The sequence below is a fragment of the Vanrija albida genome (assembly GCF_041260175.1).
Source record: "Vanrija albida strain AlHP1 chromosome Unknown contig_5, whole genome shotgun sequence".
Classification (NCBI taxonomy): Eukaryota; Fungi; Basidiomycota; class Tremellomycetes; order Trichosporonales; family Trichosporonaceae; genus Vanrija; species Vanrija albida.
This window is the reverse complement of record NW_027191424.1, coordinates 2,000,603-2,015,575: the sequence shown is the minus strand read 5'-3', so window position 1 is coordinate 2,015,575 and position 14,973 is coordinate 2,000,603. Positions and strand designations below refer to the sequence as shown.

General features: G+C 66.2%; 6 protein-coding genes across 6 annotated transcripts; 3 read left to right on the top strand and 3 right to left on the bottom strand.

Annotated features, from left to right (window-relative positions):
- Positions 1 to 32: 32 nt before the first annotated feature.
- Positions 33 to 2,406, top strand: Q8F55_006941 (uncharacterized protein; the record flags this gene model as incomplete). Its single annotated transcript, XM_069355381.1, has 5 exons — positions 33 to 43; positions 793 to 1,407; positions 1,447 to 1,657; positions 1,711 to 2,007; positions 2,047 to 2,406. 5 exons carry the CDS (start codon positions 33 to 35, stop codon positions 2,404 to 2,406), a joined length of 1,494 nt encoding a protein of 497 aa, XP_069207452.1.
- Positions 2,407 to 2,912: 506 nt separating this feature from the next.
- rcd1 (RNA-binding protein, CCR4-NOT complex subunit Rcd1) lies at positions 2,913 to 4,327 on the top strand (the record flags this gene model as incomplete). Its single annotated transcript, XM_069355380.1, has 2 exons — positions 2,913 to 3,591; positions 3,639 to 4,327. The coding sequence occupies 2 exons, from the start codon at positions 2,913 to 2,915 to the stop codon at positions 4,325 to 4,327; spliced, it is 1,368 nt and encodes a 455-aa protein (XP_069207451.1).
- A 541-nt stretch (positions 4,328 to 4,868) lies between these two features.
- Q8F55_006939 (uncharacterized protein) lies at positions 4,869 to 5,849 on the top strand (the record flags this gene model as incomplete). The annotated part of the gene is made up of 3 exons (XM_069355379.1): positions 4,869 to 5,227; positions 5,263 to 5,426; positions 5,461 to 5,849. 3 exons carry the CDS (start codon positions 4,869 to 4,871, stop codon positions 5,847 to 5,849), a joined length of 912 nt encoding a protein of 303 aa, XP_069207450.1.
- A 198-nt stretch (positions 5,850 to 6,047) lies between these two features.
- Q8F55_006938 (uncharacterized protein) lies at positions 6,048 to 9,365 on the bottom strand (the record flags this gene model as incomplete). The annotated part of the gene is made up of 11 exons (XM_069355378.1): positions 6,048 to 6,501; positions 6,538 to 6,613; positions 6,652 to 6,840; positions 6,889 to 7,904; positions 7,944 to 8,100; positions 8,162 to 8,450; positions 8,497 to 8,592; positions 8,628 to 8,898; positions 8,971 to 9,053; positions 9,111 to 9,170; positions 9,315 to 9,365. 11 exons carry the CDS (start codon positions 9,363 to 9,365, stop codon positions 6,048 to 6,050), a joined length of 2,742 nt encoding a protein of 913 aa, XP_069207449.1.
- A 435-nt stretch (positions 9,366 to 9,800) lies between these two features.
- On the bottom strand, positions 9,801 to 11,433 carry Q8F55_006937 (uncharacterized protein; the record flags this gene model as incomplete). Its single annotated transcript, XM_069355377.1, has 4 exons — positions 9,801 to 9,903; positions 9,939 to 10,802; positions 10,845 to 10,895; positions 11,159 to 11,433. 4 exons carry the CDS (start codon positions 11,431 to 11,433, stop codon positions 9,801 to 9,803), a joined length of 1,293 nt encoding a protein of 430 aa, XP_069207448.1.
- A 947-nt stretch (positions 11,434 to 12,380) lies between these two features.
- On the bottom strand, positions 12,381 to 13,975 carry Q8F55_006936 (uncharacterized protein; the record flags this gene model as incomplete). Its single annotated transcript, XM_069355376.1, has 4 exons — positions 12,381 to 12,612; positions 12,649 to 13,318; positions 13,384 to 13,673; positions 13,707 to 13,975. The coding sequence occupies 4 exons, from the start codon at positions 13,973 to 13,975 to the stop codon at positions 12,381 to 12,383; spliced, it is 1,461 nt and encodes a 486-aa protein (XP_069207447.1).
- Between the last annotated feature and the right edge of the window lie 998 nt (positions 13,976 to 14,973).

Here is a 14,973-nt window from a genome sequence, read left to right as displayed (position 1 = left end):
GGGAATGGAGGTCGCTGGAGTCGGTGGCAACAATGGGCTACCTGTGCGTCGTGTCGTGCAGCAGCAGCCGTCGTTGTGGTTTCAGCTCGGGCCTCGCTGCCGCCCGCCGACGCCGCCGACGACAAGAGTGCGAGAAGCATGCACAGAGCCGGACAATGCACATTACACGCCCATCACTCGCCCCCTCTCATTGTAACATCTTTGCAAGAACAAGGCGTGCCCTCGTCGCGCTCGCTGCTCTTCCCTCCGTCGACAACTGTGCCCTCGTCGCCCCTCGCTCGACTGATCAACAAGTAAGTCCAGGTTGAAGGACTGTGACGTCGCCGCCGCCGACGGCGCTGCCTGCTCGTTGCCCACTGTCTCGTCGCGCACGCGCTCGCCCGCGCCGCGCGCGACACGACGCCCCCGTGCCCGACCCGAGTTCCCCTTGGCGTCACGCTTGCAGTTGGCACACACCACACCACACTGCACAACCCCACCCACTCGCAGTCACGGCGGCGGCAGCGGCCATCACGGCCACCACTGCACCACCACACCACTGCACTGCACCAGTCACTCAACATTTACCCCCACCCCCCCTTGTTGATTCCTTTCATATCACTTGCTCTTGCCTACACCACCTGACACTCACTCCACCAGGGGCAATGACCGCAAGTGATACCAAGGCGACCAGCGCCACCCTACCCGCTCCAGCCGCCAGCGCGCTCCTCAGCCTACCGAGCAAGCCCACGCCATCTACGGCCAGCACGTCAACACGGTACGCTCTCCCCCCGCCGCGACCGCTGACCCCAGCGCCTCGCGCAGCAACAGTGCCGTCGGCGCCAGCCCCAACAAGGCGCGCCTGCCCTCCCTCAAGCAGCTCTCTGACCGCTTAGGCGCGCCTGCGGCGGCCGCCTCGCCGTCGGACAAGGCGCCGGCCGCGGCCCTCAGCGAAATCACGACCAACGTCCCGGCCCCGGCCGCGAGCCCGTCCGCGACGCCGTCCCGCCTCAAGCTCCCCGCCAGCGCCATCTCGCGCGCCCACCTCACCGGTGCGCCATCTGTGCGCGACGACGCGGCGCGAGCGAGCTCGCCGGATAGCAGCGCCAGATCTGACAAGAAGGAGGGCGCGTCGGCGGCGGCGTCTGACACCGAGGGCAAGGACGCGGGCGACATTGGCGAGGTGCGCATGCGCGTTGGGCGCGGGCTCGGCGTCGGCCTGCCCGGCGCGTCGAGCGTCGCGCCCGAGACGCCGGTCAAGAAGGCCGCCGCCGCCACGGCCAAGGACGGCATCCCGACCACGGTCGTGACGGTCGCGACGCCGGACAAGGGCAGCGGCAGTGCCAGCGCCAAGACGAGCTCGGCACCGTCCCAGGCGGCGATTGATGCTGTGCGCGAGCGCGGAGAGCACCCTCTGGCGCATTCCTGGTATGCAGTCGCCGCCACATTCCCCTCACTGACCACCAGGGCCCTCAAATACGATTCAAAGACGTACAAGCCGGACTCGGCTACTGCCCCCAAGCCTGGCGAGTTCTTGGACGAGTGGGAGGCGACGCTGCTCAACGTTGGCACGTTCGACTCTGTCGAGGGCTTTGCCCGCCTCATGAACAACATCCGCCTGCCTGGCAAGCTGCCAAAGGGTGCCAACTACCATCTGTTTAAGGACGGTATCCGCCCGGTGAGCAATGCGCTGGAATGTTGCCTGCAGATCGTAGATTGCTGATGGTGTAGCTTTGGGAAGATCCCGCTAATCTCAATGGCGGCAAGTGGGTCCTTCTGTTCCGCAACAACCCCGTGGCGTTTGACGCCGCCTGGGCGAATCTGGTCATGGGCCTCGTGGGCGAGATCACCGATACCGATGACCAGGTCTGTGGCATTGTCGCGTCGGCCCGGCCAAAGCTCGACCGCATCCAGGTGTGGACGCGCGGCCGTGACGATGCCGTGGCTATCAACGCTCTCGGCGCGCGTATTCTCGAGGCGATGGCGCTTGATTCCCGCGAGCAGGAGGCCGTGTCAATGGAGTTCCAGGTGAGTAGACTGTGTGTGTGACGTGCCTGATAGTCGCAGTTCAACTCAAAGGACACGGCCCCTGTCGGCGGCAAGTTTATGCGCATCCTCTCGTCGCAGCGGTCGTTTACGACGGCGCCTACGGGCACCGACAGCCGCCCCCGTTCGGCGCGCGTCCCAAGTTCGCCCCTCGCGACGCCTGGCGGCTTCAGCAACATGGCCCCGCCTCCGGTGCCGTCGCTCCCGGGCTCGCCCTCGGCCACGGCCACGCCGATGCGCCGTACGGGCTCGGCGACGAGCGGTGGTGTCGGCAACCCGTTTGCTGGTCCGATGGGATCTGCCGTTAGCAGCGCGCCGCGCCGTCTGGTCAGCACTCCCGCCCTCCAGGACTACCCTCCTTCTCCCCGCCCGGGAGCGTAGGAGGGCAGCGTCGTCGTCGAACCGAGCCGTCGCTGCCTCGTTGCCATCTCGATACCCCCCATTCGTGTAACGTGCATGTTGGAGAGCCTGTCATTGTCAAGTCCACCCATTCCTACCGTGTAGTAACGAGAGCCAATACAAGTACACATTGATATCATGCAGCCGTGTCATGGAGTGTGGCTTGGGTGGGCGTGTGGGCGAGTGATCGAGTCAGGGTGGTGTGCCACACGCGGCGTTAAGTGACACCTGGGCGGTATCTGATCGCGGCCGCGCGGCTGCGGTGGGCTTGTCATTGTAGTCGTCGTTCATTACAACCCACGCCGCCGCCAACACCACCCACCACTAATCCCACACCATCAACGTCGCGAGCATCTCCACAGTGACACAACCCACATCCACCACCTCTCGACACTCACGACACCAGGGCTCCCTGCAGCGGGAACACCCCACCCCCTCCCCCCGCCAACTCGCTCGTTTGGCGAAGCTCGTCCGCCCCGATAGGGGGCATGTTCGCGACCCGTCCCCCGCACCCGCTCGATTCGTCAGCCATCGCCGCGGCAGCCTCTGCGTGGCCCGCCCATCCCCAGCGCCCGCACTCGCACACCCCGCCGCCCCAGGGCCTCCGTGACCACCAGCAGCGCGGCGGCACACCCACAAACTCTGGCATGCACGGCGGCCGCGGTTTCGGCGCCGGCGCGTTCGCCCCGCAGGGCGACCTGTCGTCTCGCGCGTCCACGCTGCAGGCCCAGCAGCAGCAACAGCAACAACAGCAGCAACAGCAACAGCAACAGCAGCAGCTCGGCTCGCAGGGCGCGTCGGGCGCGCCGCTCCTCTTAAACAACCTGGCGCAGCACCTCAACAACCCGCCGCCACCTTCGTCGAGCGGCCACCCCGGCCTCGTGTCGTCCAACTCGGCATCCGCCCTCGGCGGGTCTGGCAACGGCGGCAACGCCTCGGCCTTTACGCCCCCTGGCATTGCGGGCACTGCGGTCCCCGCCCAGGGCACGGGCAAGCTCCTTCTGCTGCCCAACGGCAGCCCTCCGCCCGCCGGGTCCGAGGAGGAGAAGATTTACATTCTCATCACCGAGCTGCTCGACCCCGAGACGCGCGAGACTGCGCTCCTCGAGTTGAGTAAGAAGCGCGAGATGTACGAGGACCTCGCGCTTGTTCTGTGGGGCGGCTTTGGTGAGTTGTTTTGTGTGTACGCCAGGGCGCAGCTAACAAGGCTCTAGGCATCATGTCGTCGCTGCTGCTCGAAATTGTCAACGTCTACCCTGCGCTCTCGCCGCCCGTGTTGACGGCGCACGCGTCGAACCGCGTGTGCAACGCCCTCGCGCTGCTGCAGTGCGTTGCGTCGCACTCTGAGACGAGGAGTCTGTTCCTCAACGCGCACATTCCGCTCTTCCTGTACCCGTTCCTCAACACGACGAGCAAGACGCGGCCGTTCGAGTACCTGCGCCTCACGTCGCTGGGCGTGATTGGCGCGCTCGTCAAGCAGAACGACAACTCGGACGTGATCAACTTCTTGCTGTCGACCGAGATCATCCCGCTCTGCCTGCGCATCATGGAGACGGGCTCGGAGCTGTCCAAGACGGTTGCCATTTTCATTGTGCAGAAGATTCTGCTCGACGACCTCGGTCTGCAGTACATCTGCCAGACGTACGAGCGCTTCTACGCCGTCGGCGCCGTGCTGTCCAACATGGTGCAGGCGCTGGTCGAGACGCAGGCGGTGCGCCTGCTCAAGCACGTTGTGCGTTGCTACCTGCGCATGAGCGACAACCCGCGCGCTCGCGAGGCGCTGCGTGCGTGCCTCCCCGAGGCGCTGCGCGACGGCACGTTTGCTGGCCTGCTCAAGGGCGACCTGGTCACCAAGCGGTGTCTGCAGACGCTGCTCGTCAACCTGAACGAGCGGGGCGAGTAGGGGCGCGGGGGGGTGTGGTAGCCTAGCACCCTCGCACCCGTCCCCACCCCATCATCAAGCATACCGGCGGAGCCCAGGGGACTGCCTAACCCCCACCGCACCTAATCCACCAGCCAGAGAACAACCCACTCCACCTACAATAGCATTGCACTGGCCGGAGTTGTACGCACCAAGCCGCTCGACACACCATCAAGCATACCGGGGGTGTGTGGGCCGTGGCGTCGTCGCCCACGCGCCCGCCCACTCGCCCACGCCCACGCCCACCTTTGTTTTCCTGCGCAGACACAATCCAAACGTTTTCATAGCATCGGATCTGAATGTAAAGCTGTACCGTAGCAGCGAGCTCAGCGCCCCGCAGGGGTGCTGAGCGGGCCGGGGGTTGAGCAGCGCATGATTGGGAGCGGCAGTTGGACTGCGCACCACTGATGAGGTCAGACGAGTGACGCGTGCCAAAGATAACCGTCCGGCGATGACCGGCAAACGCAACAGACGCAATCTCAACACTGACTTTGCCCACTCACTCGCGGCCGACCCACCCACCATGCCGTCGACCGTCCTGCACGCAATGGACTACCCCGCGCTCACGCTGGGGCACGGCACGCCGTCGAAGCGCACGCTCGACCTCGTCGACCTCACGGTGCACGTGTACGGGCTCGACGAGATCCGGGGGTCGTCGCGGCCGCTGAGCGTCATCATTGCCAGCCACGGACGGTGCAACAGCGTGAAGAACATGCACTTCTTCGCCGTCGGGTTGCTGGGCGAGCTGCGCCGCCTCGACCGCAAGGGCGCGCGCGAGCGGACGCACGACGCTCTCGTCGTCACCCTCGACCACCGGAACCACGGCGCGCGGCTCAAGAACCGCACGGCGAACCTCGCGTTCGACCAGAACCCGATGCACCTGTGCGGCCCGGCCGCCGAGGCGAGCTGACGCCCAGCGCAGACATGGCGGCGACAGTGTTCGGCGCGGTGCAGGACCACCAGCTCGTCATCGAGTTCCTGCCCGTGTACCTCTTCCCGAACGACGAGCGTGTGGTCGACCGCTGGATGGCGACGGGCATCAGCCTCGGCGGCAACACGGTGTGGCGCCTGCTCGCGGAAGGTAGGGCGGCGCACGCGAGCTCGCTGACGCGCAGAACCCCGCATCTCCGTCGGCGTCCCCATCATAGGCCTCCCGCCCGACTCGTTTGTAAAGTACCTGTCTGCGCGGGCTGTGTCCGCCGGGCTGCAGCTCGCGCCGCCGACGTTCCCCGCCTCGCTCCGCCCGTGGATGGAGCGCCGGGCCACGCCGGGCGCATATGCAGGCAAGAAGATCCTCACCCTCCACGGCGCGGGCGACGAGCTCGTTCCCTACCGCCATGGCCAGGACGACATCCGCGCCGTGCTCGCCGCGGCCGAGGCCGAGGGCGACGTCGAGATCTGGGTCCAGGACGGCGTCGGCCACATCTGCTCGCCAGAGATGCTGGGCCGCGCCGCGCAGTGGTTCTGGCGCTGGGGCCTGAGCGAGGCCAAGGCGGCGGCGTAGACGTAGCCGTAGCCGTAGGCCGAGGCGTAGGTATTAGATAGACGGCGGCGTGCCACAGGTGCAAGCAGCACCACATTGTATGCACCTTGTCCGCCCTCGCACCCCCATAACCACACCCCGCCCATGCTACCACCATGCATATGCAAAGATCTAGTCATTCCACTGCCACGCCTCAACCCACAACCCCACCCCCACCCCCTACTCCACAGCCACGCCCTCCCGCTCGGCAATCCGCTGCAGCGCCGCAATCGTCCGCTTCAGCGTCAGAATCGCACCCATCGTCAGGCTCCCCATCGCGTCCGCGTTCCACATCTCCTCGTTCTCCTCGTCCTCGGCCACACCGCCCTTGGCAGCCTCGGCCTCGCCCTTGTCAATCAGCAGCCGCGCGTGGTTGATGATAGACGATAGGCGGCCCTTCTCCAGGTACAGGTATCGCAGCTCGTCGGTGAGCCCAGTCGGGGGCCGTTCCAACGCAGTGCGCACAAACGACCGCGACAGCACGTACGCCTTCTCAGAGTACAGCCGCGAGTTGACGCGTCCCTCGCGCGTACCCTCGAGCTTGGCAAACGCTGGCTCGCAGTGGTACGGTGAGCGTACCAGCACGAGGCCCGAGATGGACACGAATACCTGCAGCAGCGACGACTTGTTCGGGCTGGCGTCAGCGCTGCGTCAAGCCCTCACAACTCACTTCCACGACTCGGACTTGTCGCCCGCCCAGGTGCCGAGAATCGACAGGCAGACCTTGCCCTCTTCGTACAGGTTGGCTGGTGGGTCAGCAATCTCCAACAGCACATTTACCCACGGTTACACCGGCCGAGGCCATTCGTATGCGAGTGGAAGTACACAAGCGGCGGCTCGAACGGGAACTTGGTCGGGTTCAGGTACAGGTCGAACACAAACGGCGCGTCCGTGTACGGTGTTCCCTCGGGGCCGATGATGAGAACACGCATGAGGTCGGTGCGGTCCTCGTACGTGCGGACGAGGATGTTGTCTGTGGGCGTGAGTGGGTGCACATACTCCACGCATCTTCGGCACCTACCTGGGAGAGAGCTCGCCAACGCGCGGTGCTCCTTCATCAAGCGCGAGTGGTACGCCTTGCTCGACGCGGGCAGGCGGGGCTCGGCGTAGTAGTGGTGGTCGGCCGGCGCCTCCTCGAGAATGTCAAAGCGCGTCCACTTGTCATCACCGGCAAGCGTCGGGCGGGCCGTTTGGGTCGACGGCCCAGCCTCATCCGACGTCGCCTGAATACCGCTCGGCGCGGCTGTGGGCTCGGCAACTGGCGCCGCAGCAGGCGACACTGACTCCTCCTCCTCAGACACCAGCGCCTCGACAGCCTCGCCAGCCCGCGCATCCTCCTCGTCCTCGTCGGCCACCTCGACGCCGTCAGGGCCGTCCTCCTCGACATCCATGAGATCGTCAAAGCGGTCCTGCGTCGCGTCGCCGTCATTGTCCCAATTGGACGCCATGTCCTCGTCCCCAGACATGGTCTCCCAGCTGCGGTCCGAATGAATGCTCTCGATGTCGTCCTCAAACTCGTCGCCGGGGAACGCGCCTTCGGGCTCGTTGAGAATAATGACGTTCTTGATGTCCACCGTCCGGCGCTCGCCCGTGTAGAGCTCGACCTCGACGTGGCCGTCGAGGTGCAGGTCGACGACCTCGCCCCACCACTTGACAAGCGACTGGTCGCCCTTTGGCAGCGAGCTGCCAAAGACGTCGGCCTGCATACCCTGGTCAAGGCCCAGGCGATGCAGCTCGTTGCGGAATCCGTCGCGGCCGTCTTCTGGGGGGTCGACCTGGCCTAGTGCGGGAACCTCGGGTGTCTGCGCACCATTGTCCTCGCAGAACAGAATGTGCTGGCCGAGGCCGACGCCGTAGTTGGCCTTGCCAAAGCCTCCAGTGTCGAGCTCGAGGACAGAAACAGTCTCCTTCTCCTTCGTGTCAGTGAGCAGGATGTTGGCGACACGCTGGCGGGGGTTGTAGCTCTGGACAACGGCAGGTCGGCGCTCGCCAGTGTCGCTTCGCCAGACGAGGTGTTCTCCGGGCCACGACTCGTAGCTTGGAGCGTCAGCTGAGGCTCCAGTAAGCACGACTCACTCGTCAACATTGCGGTATGGAACGAATCCGACCGAGAACTCTTCCGTCTCAGTACCGTCCTGCCAGCGCAGCCTGAGCTTGGTTCTATTCTCAACGACGCGGTACACGCGCAGCTGATATGTGCCGCCGATATGAGTCGTCGCCTTGGCGCCGTACTCTGCCGCAGCGTTAGCTTCAAGCCCCACTCTCCACGCCAGCTGAGCCACGCCCCGACCCACCCGTCTCGTCCGCGCGCTCCCTAAACACGACCGTCGTTCCGAGCGGAGGAGCCTGGTGCTTCATACCCTCGAAATGTGTGAGCTTCTCAATGTCGCCGTTGCACCAGAAACGCTGCGGCTCGGGGTGCTTCTCGTGCTCTGCGATCGGAAGCGTCTGGTTGATGGCGTTCCAGATGACAAAGACGATGAGGGGGCGAACGCTGATGACACGGTCGGTGGTCGCGTCGGCAGCGGGCGGGAAGCTGTTGTTGAACTCTGCCATGACCTCGGGGTGGTCTGGGAGCACCTCCTGTCTCGTGTCAGCGGCACCCCCAGTAACGCCACCGCCAACCCACATGAGCAAATCGGCCAGTCTCGAGCAGGCCGCCCATCTCCGCTATCCGGTAGCAGCTGCCGTCGCGTGCCGCTTCGATAAGGCCGTCCTCAAACACCTTGACGTCAGCACCGCGCATCGCCCCAGGCCCACCTCCTCGACCGTGCCGATCCACTCGTCGTACACGACCTTGTCCTTGGCCTCGATTCTGACGGCGTTCTTGAGCTTGGCCCACGGCACCGGACGCGCAATGCGCTCGCGCGACATGACATGCTCGATGATGCAGTCGGTCTGGACGTCGACGACGACGGCACTCTCGAGGTCGGTGAGGGCATGCTTGACGAGGTCGCCCTTGAGGAAGCTGCGCTCGAATAGCTGGAGGCTGAGTTCGGGCACAACCTCGAACACGCCCGTCTGCATGTGGCTGTGAATGTTAGCTCGGGGCGGCGCGTCCGTCGGCGTGCACGGACTACACGCGTGCCCACAGCCCACTCACCAGATCATGACCTCGCCGCGCACGAGCGGCTGCTCGGCGGGGTGCTCGACTTCTGGCGGCGCATCCTCGTCTGTCCAGCCGCGCTGTGGGGTGTGAGCGTTGCGTGCGCATTACGTCGCCGTCCCAGGCCAGGCACTTACCACCACTTTGCCGCGATAGTGTGGGTCCGCGACCTTTGTCACGACATCACCGTGGAAGAGCTACATGCGGGGGCGTGCAGGCAGGGGCGAGCAGACAGTGTCAGCAGGGTGTCAAGGGGCAGGGCTCGGCAGACAGCAAGGCGTTGGTCGTCCGACACATGTTGGAAGACGGCGCTGACATGTGCTGCGGCTGGTCGAACTCACCTTGGACACAAAGTCGTCTGGGAGGCCGGGAAGGGATTGGGGAGGCGCCATATCTGGCTAGAGTACACGGCGGGGGAGGCGAGTCGCTGTTGCAGTGTTCGATACTTGCCCGCGATTGTGCAATGCGCGGCTGTGGCAAGTCGAGTGGAGTGTCGACAGTGGTCGTTGATGGACGTCGACGAGTTGGACTTTGACCAAATGCACAAATCCACCGGAACCAAATATATCCCACCGCACAGGCTGAGCCTTCGGCCAACTCCTATTGCTGGAGTATTCCACGCCGCCGCACCCCGCTATTGCACTATTGTCAATGAAAAATGTCTGTAATGCATTGTGCTGGGGTCACTGTCCGTCTGTTGTACTGTGTATGTGCAGAATCAAAAGTTGCAGTATGCTGGCAAGGTATGTCCGTGGGTTGTAATGGTGGTGGCTCGGTTGTGGCAGGGCGGCGCGGCGCGGCGCCAGTCTAGGGGGTATTAAGCTGGCTCAGTTGCGACGAGCCTGGGCAAGGGTGGCAAAGCCGACCGCTGGCGGGTCTGGACGGAACACAGTGTACACGCTCTTGAGGAACGACAGCCCGAGGATGGGTCTGGGGGTCAGTCATTTACAGGAACGACGACGTACTGGGAAACCGAGGCGTTGAGCAGCGCGTCGCAGACGTTGCTCTTTCCAGTGACCCTGCCACCGACGAGGCTCTGCGCCGAGAAGGGGTACTTTACGCCGTCAAACGTGAGCTCGAGAGTGACCTGGGTGTCGCAGGGCAGGAAGTAGTCGTCGCCGCTGGCCGACGCGCCGGGGATCAGCTCGAGGATCTCCTCGCAGAACTGGCGAGGCAGGAAGATGCCGGACGTGCCCGTGTCGACGGCCATGGACGGCAGGTCGCCCCAGACGTTGGTGACGTTGACCGCGCGCCCGCCGACGCTGAGCGCGTCGAGCGTGATGCGCCACCAGTCGTGCGTGCTGTTGACGTAGTGCACGTCGCCGGTGTACAATGCCTTGTCGAGGCCACCGAACGTGAGCGAGCCGGCGTCAGCCCTTGTGGGTACCACGCCGGTCGTATCGTGCGCCGACAGGTTGCCCGCCGGGCCGCGGCCGCCAAAGTGGAAGGCGAACACGGGCTCGGGCCAGTTCGGCCCCGCCTTCTGCCACCACGGCGTCGTGTGCTCTGCCGCGAGGTAGCGCCACGCGAGGCCCATGATGCCGCCGATGGGCGCGCGAAGGACGTCGGCGACGTCGCCGCTGGCGAAGAGCGCAATGTCCTGCTCCTTGACCGTCCAGCCGCCGAGGGACACCGTGTCCTTGCCCAGCTGCTCGGACGCCCCGCCCGACCCGTACGACTGGTTGCGCCAGCCGCCGGAGAAGGTGAATGTCGACGACTTTTTCGAGTGGAACACGGGGTGCTCGCCGCAGGTGGTGCAGAGGTCCGAGAAGACCCAGAGGTCCGACGAGCCGGTGTCTGGGATGATCTGGATGTCCTGCGGTGGCGTGCTGGCTGTCAGGTGCATGCCCCGGACGTCGCCGGTGACCTACCCCACTGAGATGGTCGCGAGGTATGCCGTGTCGTACATGTACGAGGTGAGGCTGGGGGTGTGAGTGTTTGTGGCGGCGGCGAGTTGCCACGGATCGGCGGCGTCGTCAAGTCTGTCTGCCTTCCTTCCCCTTCCCCTTCGCCTTCACTTTCCCCCGCCCTCCGCACACTACTCGCTGCGATCGCAGATGGATCCGGCTGCTCGAGCGATGCGTGCCCCGCCCGCCCACTCCAAGACTAAGACTCGCAGGCGACCCCATCGCCACCCCAAACCACCCCCAACCACCAACCAGCCCCGCCCCTGAATCAAACTCACGGCATACGCTCAGTGCCATCGCGGCGCGAGTGTCCCGCGGCAGCGAGGTCGCGACGGAGCACATCCCGCTCCCCGTCGCCCAGCAGCGCGGACGCGTACTTTACGCGCGCGCGGAGGGCCTCGTCGCGGCGGAATGCGGCGCGGACCGCGGCCTCGGCGTGCAGGTGGCGCGGCGAGGCAGCGGCGTGGAGCGGCACCGAGATGGCGACGGGGGCCGGCGTGGGCGCGGCCCACACGCCCGGGGCGAGGAGGGCGAGGAGGAGCGCGGCGTGCATTTTGCCTCTGGCTCGAGCAGTCGCCGAGTCGCCTGGGGCTTTGATAAACGAGTGTATGGGGTGAGTGTGGTTGCAAGGATGTGCCCGGGCGGCGCTGTTGCTTGTGCTTGCTTGCATTCGGTGTCTACGAGTGCGGTGGGTGCGGTGCAGGGCCACTCTGTGCCCATCTTTGCCAGCGGGAGAGGCACGAGACCAAGCAGTGGGCGAGGGGGGGAGTGGGCGACTTGTCGTGCGTGCTACGACATCCCGGGCAGGGAAAACTGGACGACTAGTAAAGGGGCGCGTGTTTGAGTTGGCACAACCAACGCTCAGAATGGAGAGTTTGCACGAGGGCACCGGCCGCAGTGTCCAAGGGTACGCAGAGGTTGCGACGAGCAGTGTTTCGGGTCAACAGGAGCAGTAGCAGAGACGACGCGCGACGACGGCCACGGCGAGGCACGCGACCTGCCGTCAGACCTGTCGCGCGCCGTCCGCGTCCGCGCCGTGGGTCGTGCCGCTGCAAACTCTCCCCTTCCCGAGAGTGAAGTCAGTTTGGCCGCGCTGCCCACAATAACCCGCGATCGTTCTTGGCCCGGCAACCACGACGACGACTCGGTAACCATCCATTCCCCCGATGCCATCCGCAGCAGTGCGCGACTATCCGCAGGCCGCAGCTGCATGCACGACGACGACGGTATCCGCAGCGCGCGCAGGCTGTTTGTGCTGCGAGCGTGCGTGAGGTAGCAACAGCCACGAGGGAGGGGCTGGAGCTCGACCGGGGTCAGCTGCATGCATGGGCGGCGTCTTGCGCGGCCTTCCCATCCAGCCAGCCTTCACGCAACGCAACACACCCTGGCACAACGTGGCTCCACCCTGCAAGTGTCCATCGTCAAGTAACCCAACATACTGCAAGCGGCATCTCGAGCGGGCGGCCCTGCGGACGCTCCGTCATGCGTGCGCTCATGCGCTCATGCCACGCCGAACCACGCGAGCAGCATGGCCACGCCGATGGCGGGCAAGGCCGGCAGCGATGCGGCGGCCGCGGCGTGGCTCTTTCCGCTGCCACCGCCGCCCACGCCCCCACTCGGCTTCCCTTTCACATAGTTGTAGTCCGTTGCCAGCGCCGCAAAGCCCACCTGCGGCGGCTGGTACCGAAATGCCGTATACACGTTCTTCATGAAGGCCGCGCCGAGGAGCCAGCTGGGGGGTCAGCGTCACCCTGGCGCCTGCACCCACTCCCCCGCCTGCACCGTGCCGAAGCACAGGTCGGGCTGGCTGGTCGCGTGCGAGCGGAGCAGGTCGGCCGCGCTCACGCTCCACGCCGGCTGGTTTGGCCCGCCGAACCGGAACAAGACCGGCACCTTGGTGCTGCACGGAACCGCGTACTCGCCGCTCGGGCGCCCCGTCTTCGCGTCCGTCACCGGCACGGCGCCGGGGATGGCGGCGTAGAAGGCGTCGACGTACGCCTGCGGCATGTAGATGCCCGTCGCGCCCGAGTCGATGACGGCGAGCACGCCGGCGCCGGCCCCGAGCACGGTCTCGCGCCCGTTCAGAGTGTAGCTGTGCAGCGCGATCTGCCACCACTGCTCGACCGTCGCGTCGTAGTACGTCACTTGCCCGGTGTAGAGGGACGTGTTGAGGCCGCCGAGGCTCAGATCCCCCATGCCCGGCGCCGAGCCCAGCAGCTCGTCGTTGGCCTTGTGTGTCGGGTCGACGTTGGCCCGCCCGAGCCACATGCCAAACTGCTTGTCTGTCCACGAGTTGGCCGCGAGCGTCTGCCACATGGGCGGCGGGGCGAGGAACGTCTCGCCGCTCTGGCTCTTGTCGACGCTCGGCCACGAGAAGCCCATGATGCCGGATATCTCCTGGCCCATGTACTGGACGATTGTACTGGCGGTTATGAGCGCTGGTGTGGGTGTCAGCGCCGTTGAGTCTCCCGAGCCCGCCGAGCCCGCCGAGGCTGCCACCCACCGACAGGCTGCTCCTGCACGAAGAAGCCGCCCATCTCGACGCGGTCCGTGACAAACACGCCGCTGGCGTCGCCGGTCCCGTACGCCTGGTAGATGTCCTGGCGCGTGTTGTGGAACGTCGCCGACTGCGTGTGGTCGAACACCGGGCGGCCGGCACACTGCGCCCCACACTGGACATCGAAGAGGACGAGGTCGTGGCTCCCGGTGTCGGCGACGACGTCGAAGCTCTGCGCTGGCGTGCCGACGGATATACGCACCGCGTACCCCATGTCAAAGTTGTAGTCGAGCAGGCTGGGGTCAGCGGGGAGGGTGAGGGGAGCTCACGGCGTGGACGCGGGTGCGCGGCGGGCGAGGCGGGCGACGTCGCGCCCGAGCAGTGCCCTCTCAGCGTTGGAGAGGCGCGAGTAGCGCAGGCGGAGGTACAGCGCCTCGTCGCGCGCAAAGGCGGCGCGGACAGCCGGGTCGGGGTGGTGCTGCCGCTGGGAGAGGGGGCGGAGGGGGAGGGAGAGGGCCGGGGTGGGGGCGGGGGCGGGGGCGGCGAGCACGCACGCCGCGAGGGCGACAAGTACGGTGGCGGGCCAGACGGCCACCATGTCGAGGATGTGGAGACGTCGTTGTTGCGAGCTGGCTTAAGAGGTTTGGAGGGGGTGGCAAGGCCGGCGGGGGTTCTTGGCGCGGCCCGTGCCACACACACATGTGGGATCTGTGTGCGCTCGAGCCGCCGAGCGGTGACGCGCCACCGGCGTGGGCGATGCATGCGGGATTGCGGGCCGTGGAGGGGGGGGGGGGAGGGAGGGGCATGGTGTTGGTGGGCGGTCGAGGAGGTGGAGGCCGTCGAGCTGCTGGTCGACCACGGACGCGAGCTGACGACGAGGAAGGTTGGCTTGGGCGCGGCGGTGCAGCAGCAGGCAGCAGTGCAGCGTTGTCGGACGTCCCCACTGCTGTCTCCGCGCCTCGGCCATTGCACACCGAGGATTCCGAGGAGTCTCAACGTGCTGCATGCTGCATGCGATGCGACCTGGGGCACGTTGCGAGGAGACGGCTCGCGGCGAGTCGGACCTGCTCGCCGCCGAGTGCCACGGCCATCAAAGACGATTAAGCTTAATCTCGCGCGCGCGCGCGCCGAGCTGTCCGCGCTGTCCCGGCAGACAGAGTGCGCGTCGCCCATCGCACCGCGGCCGCGCCTTGCCCCGCTGCCCCGGTAGCGCGGGGCTACGGCGCGACGGCGACTGCAGCATGCCGCGGGCCGCCGAGCCAGAGCCCGGATCTCGCGTCTAGCGCGCGAGATCTGTCCGCGCCTCGCCTCGCCGCGTTCTCACAAGCATACCGCGGGGGGCTGGCCGCAGCCCCAGCGGCACATGCACGCCGCGGCGACACTGTTGTCGGCCAGCCGGCTTGTTTGCGTCGCGTTTCATCAACGTTTCCGTCGGCGAGAGGTTGCCGAGGTACACGCGCAGGCAGGCACGGGCGAGGGCCGCTGCTGCCGCCGCCGGCGGCAGCGGCAGCGGCGCGTCGTCCGTCCGACCGTCGCGGCGTCGCGGTCGTCATGCGGCGCGCCAGCAATAGCCGCGGCGAGGAATGCGGCTGCGGC